Source organism: Ruditapes philippinarum, unplaced genomic scaffold (assembly GCF_026571515.1).
Source record: "Ruditapes philippinarum isolate M1 unplaced genomic scaffold, ASM2657151v2 ctg8797_1_1_1_1, whole genome shotgun sequence".
Lineage (NCBI taxonomy): Eukaryota > Metazoa > Mollusca > Bivalvia > Venerida > Veneridae > Ruditapes > Ruditapes philippinarum.
In genome coordinates, this window is record NW_026854600.1 from 1 (window position 1) to 5345 (window position 5345).

General features: G+C 34.9%; 1 protein-coding gene across 1 annotated transcript; it reads left to right on the forward strand.

Annotated features, from left to right (window-relative positions):
- The first annotated feature begins 1542 nt into the window (after positions 1-1542).
- Positions 1543-3738, forward strand: LOC132740551 (E3 SUMO-protein ligase ZBED1-like). Its single transcript, XM_060728473.1, has 4 exons — positions 1543-1643; positions 2202-2617; positions 2883-3110; positions 3377-3738. The coding sequence occupies exons 1-4, from the start codon at positions 1543-1545 to the stop codon at positions 3736-3738; spliced, it is 1107 nt and encodes a 368-aa protein (XP_060584456.1).
- Positions 3739-5345: the final 1607 nt, after the last annotated feature.

Here is a 5345-nt window from a genome sequence, read left to right on the forward strand (position 1 = left end):
TTTAGTATAAAAGATTTATGATGAACAATCAATATTTTATTCTAGAACATTTCATAATCTGCTATATAAAATACAGTTATGGGTTCATATATCTCACACTTGCCACCAATATACATGTACATTTAAGTCTTTCGTGGTCTGCTTTGTATTTGGACATTGCCTTCGGACAGTTGTTCCCTTGGAAGTTTAATTGCCCCTTTTTGCAGTGGCAGACATTTGCCCCCTCATATCATTGAAAGGGCCGGACATTTTCCCCCTCCCTGTTTTAAAAATGTTAAAATATTTTATGGTTTAATTGTTTGTTACCAAAATTCATCGCGTATTGTCGAAATTGTATTGTGCTTAAATACACAAAAACTCTCACGCAAAATTTTTGAAAGTCAAAATAACGAGCGAGCCTCTGGCGAGCATAATAATATTATTTTATTCAACGAGTGCAATAAATTCAGAAATGAACTTACACGAATTTAATATTCTATTTATCAACATACCAAAAATAAATACAGTTTAAAGTGAAATAAGAGTCATTTTTCATTGACGCGCATATAGTATAACGCCAAACATTTAGCGCGTCTTTACACTATGTTTGTATAACGCTAATGACGTCACGTCAAAATATATGCACGGCCGTGCAATACCATATTTACGGAGTCGCAAAATCGGCACGGGTGTGTGATAAACTATAATATTTCCATTGGCATATAAAAAATCTATACACGAGATGACAAGTGACAAGTTACAACAGCAAAAAAAACAGGGGGGGGGGGGGGGGCAACTGTCCGGCGCAAATGTCATAGAATCTGCATTGTCTGATACGAAATACTATCAACATAATTATTCACTCTTTAACATACCTTCTATTACAGATGTATTCACTTTATTATTGACAAATTGCACATTTAGCTTTTTTTATTACTATTTTATAGGGAAAGGCAAAATTAAATGCAAATAGATATTGCATTTAAGCAGAACGTTGATAAAAGCTTACCTGTATATTAGGGCTGTAACGGTTTACCGGTTCACCGATATATTGCGGTGCAGGATAAAAAAATATTGCACCGCGGTTCACATTTAGTTGTACCGGTTTTATTAAGTAATAACAGTGTTCCATAATATCCTCTATAAATAAAAGAAAGTCTTCCATAATTTTATTGATAAAATGAAAATGTCCTAGGCACAAAAGAAAATAACAAACCGAAAGTAGGAAGCGTGTAAAAAACGGTGTTAGTATAAAAAATACACGGTGCGCGGGTAGACAAATGCTTGAATAAACGAATCAAAGCGCTTCGGTGATAAAGCTATGATTAACTATGGCAGACGAAAATAATTATGATTTGATTAAAAATCCAAAAGGAAAGAGTGCCGTTTGGCAGTTCTTTTCAATTAAAAGGAAAAGAGAGACACATGAAATTATCGAAAATACCCGCGTTTTGTGATCGATGCGGTGTAGCAGTCAAATGTGGTGGGGGTACAACAAATTTACGAACGCACTTGGAAAGGCATCACAAAATGATAAAATTATCGGCTCAAAGTTCTGTTAACATGTCATCTGCAGTTACAACATCAGCTGGGAGTCAACAACCAACTGTTATGGAACTTTTCAATAAAAGGCAACAATACAAACCAAATTCTGAGAGATCGAGGTTGATTTCGTCAAAAATAGCAAATTTTATGATAAAAGATCTGAGGCCTTTTAGCGTTGTAAGCAATGAAGGGTTTCGTGACCTCATAAATATATTAGATCCTAATTATGTTATCCCTTCAAAAGACTTATTTTTCAACAAACTTTGATACCAGAATTATATCAGAGTGTGAAATCCAAGGTCGTCGAGAGTTTGTCAAAATCACACACAGTAGCCTTGACAACTGACGGCTGGACAAGTCGGGCTACAGAGTCCTACATTACAATCACATCATGCCATATAAATAATGACTGGGAACTAATAAGTCATGTTCTTCAGACCAGAGCAATGCCATGCAGTCATACAGCAGAAAAATGTTGCACAGGTTATCAGAGAAGCTATAACAGAGTGGAAATTACCACAGAATCCACCACTTGTAACCGACAATGCAGCAAATATGCTGGCTGCAGCACGATTACTTGGCAGTCAACCACACCTGGGTTGTTTATGCACACACCTTAAATCTTGCAGTACAGAAGGGTCTTGCTTTAAATAGTGTGTCTCGTTTACTTTTGGCAGAATCAGGAGGGTTGTCTCTTACTTCCATAGAAGTACAACAGCAGCTGCAATATTGCGTGACAAGATTAAGCTTTTGGGCTTGCGACAAGTAAAGCTAATACAAGACGTATGTACCCGATGGAATTCAGCTGTTGACATGGTTGAAAGGTTTCTTGAACTTCAACCAGCCATTTACACAGCCCTTATGAGTAAAGATATTCGTGCAAAGGAAGTTGACATAGCTACTTTAAGTGAGGTTGATATCGGTCTTGCGGAAAACATAATGTCAGTGCTGATTCCAATTCGCACAGTGTCAACAGCCCTTTGCTCTGAATCTATGCCAACAGCTTCTCTGATACTGCCTCTTCAGAAAAAGCTTATCAAGGGGCTTTCAGTCAAAGATGATGATATGCAAAGCCATCTCACAACTGAAAACTGCAATATCACAGAACCTTCAACCAAGGTATTGTATAATTTATTCATGTGTCATATACATGAATGACTTAAATTAGAGGTTGATGATTTAATAAGTGAGTTTGATTAAGTTTTAACGTGCATATTATTTAACATAAAAGAAATGGAACAATTATTTGAGATCTTATACAGTAACAACATTTCCCTCATTTCTCATTTGTAAAATATTTTTAACATTGTAAGTTTGTTGGTGAAAATGTATTGATTTTTTCTCTAAATATTCTACAGGTACTCTGATCTTCTACCATACCTTGAATGCACAACACTACTTGATCCAAGGTTCAAGACATCCTGCTTCTCAGAGGAAGATGCTTTTTCCAATAACAAACAGAGTAATCTCTGAGGCTGCTTCCACACAGAAGGTTCTAGTTAAACAGGAATCTGACACCAGTCCTATATCTGATATGGAGACAACAGGGGCACAGTCTGAACCAGCATTACCACAGCTTGAGCTAGGTAATTTATAATTGTTGTAAATCATAGACCATTGAAATCATTCAAATCAATCAAATCATTGTATGGAATATAGCATTTGCCAGTTATGGGCAAATGCAAAAATACTTACTTGATGTCATGTGTTTTCAGTTTCTTTTTCATGTACATAATCTCACTAATCTGTTTAATCATGAATGTACTTTCGTTTGGTAAAGTGCTAAGTAGGCTATTTCATAATAATTCTCTTTTTTTCAGATTCTTTACTGTGTTGTTAATATATTTTTCAGAAGGAGGTGTTGAGACCAGCAGTCAGAAAGTAGAACCTCAGCAGTCAGGATTAGCATTACTTCTTGAAGATGTAATCATTGTAAAAACTGTACAGGGAACCAAAACTAAAATGGATCAAGCAAGGGAGCAAATGGATGCCTACCTACAAATGGAAACCCTGAGTTTAGGTGCTAACCCATTAGTCTGGTGGAAGGACAATGAATGGAAATTGCCTCTTCTCGCTAGTTTAGCAAGAAAGTACTTATGTGTTCCTGCAACAAGTGTCCCTTCAGAAAGGGTGTTTAGTACTGCAGGTGATATCTTGTCTGCACAACGTGCTTCACTGGATGCTGACAAAGTAGACATGTTAAATTTTTCTTAAGAAAAAACATGAATTAATTGCAACTGTCACTTAACCCCTTTGATGAAACTGTGTTAAGGAAATCATTACGATATAGTTTTTGATTGTCAGTGACTTAATGAAAAGTGTTTCAAGTTTTATTTTGCTGTTAATTTTTTCTCAATAGTTGATGCTTAAATAGTTAAAACAGTTTTAAAGTTTTGTTAAAGGAAAGTATCCACTAATTATGTTTTTGCGAGAGATATAGAGATATATATAATATTTGTTGAAATAATATAACTCTCTTTTTCTGAATTATTTCCCAGTACCTTACATTAATAACAATACGTATCGCAATATATTGCAATACGGATGTGGCGTATTGCAATATATTGCAATACGCTTTTTACCGTTTTGTTACAGCCCTACTGTATATGCGTTGTGTTAAAGCATTACATCAAATGTTTCGGACCAGCCATTGCTCAAGCCAATATAGTTTTACGGTGTGTAAGTTGGATATCGGCCTCGTACATCGATCTTTCTGTTTAGGAAAGACCTCGTACTCGGTCGATATCCTATACGTAAAATTTAAATGCGGTGTGGACAATCCCGATTTCATCTTCGTGATTTCACAATTATTTTAACTTTCACGATTTTAACTTCACAGATTCACGATTTTATTATAATTAATTCATGTTTTGAACATCACAATTTCAACTTTATCATTTTCTCATGTTTGACTTATCATTATAAAATATTATAATGATAATGAAAAGGAAATTACAAAATAACATGATTCACCATAGATGCAAAATGCAAAACAGTACTATCTAATTGTCAATCGCAATTGTAAAGTATTCGCTATTTATCTGCGGTTGTATGCTAAAAAGCAAACCAAGCGGTATTGAGCTAGAATAGCGCGTCTGCATGTTACAGGTGGATGTCTTACACGTTCTGTGCACTGATGATATTATTTGTACGCAATTGACGCGTTAATATTTGTTTGTTTGTTTGCTTCAGTTTACGCCTTTTCTCAACAGTATTTCAGTCATATAGGCGGAACGCGTTAATAACTCCAGGAAATTTTGCATTGTGTTAATTGTCAAATGTCTGACAAATATATGATCAGACTATTTCTTTACTCTTACAAGAAAATAGGCTATTTAGAAGTAAACTTTCATTTGCTATTTCTATATACAGAATCCGTATTTGCACGAATACGGAATTTCGTATTTTAGTTATATACGGACTTGTTATAAAAATTCCGTATATTAGTAAAATACGGACTTCGTACATCAAAGTTCCCATATATTACGAGTGTACGGAGTTCGTATACTAGTCATATACGGACTGATATAATATACGGTCCCGTACATCTCCGTATTTCAAGTTTCCCGTATTCTTACACGTATATCAATGATATGCGGAATTCCGTACACTTCCGTATATCCATGTCTTTTTCGCAGTGTGTTAAACTCATGGTTATCGCATGTTTTTCAAATGAATAAGTTTTAATATGTTAAATATTTGTGCACTTTCATGTGTTTTTCATATAATAAATTTATGTATCATATATTCTGCAAGCTTTACACCTTGAACAGTCTCAATTAGATAGATTATTGGTTCATGTATCTATGTGCAACTTGTAA

Excerpts from the sequence above, each read along its gene's own strand:
- LOC132740551 (XM_060728473.1), top strand. The coding sequence starts at position 1,543 with ATGTCATCTGCAGTTACAACATCAGCTGGGAGTCAACAACCAACTGTT. Across the intron at positions 2,618-2,882 it reads CCATCTCACAACTGAAAACT|GTACTCTGATCTTCTACCAT; the intron begins GCAATATCACAG and ends AATATTCTACAG. Across the intron at positions 3,111-3,376 it reads ATTACCACAGCTTGAGCTAG|AAGGAGGTGTTGAGACCAGC; the intron begins GTAATTTATAAT and ends TATATTTTTCAG.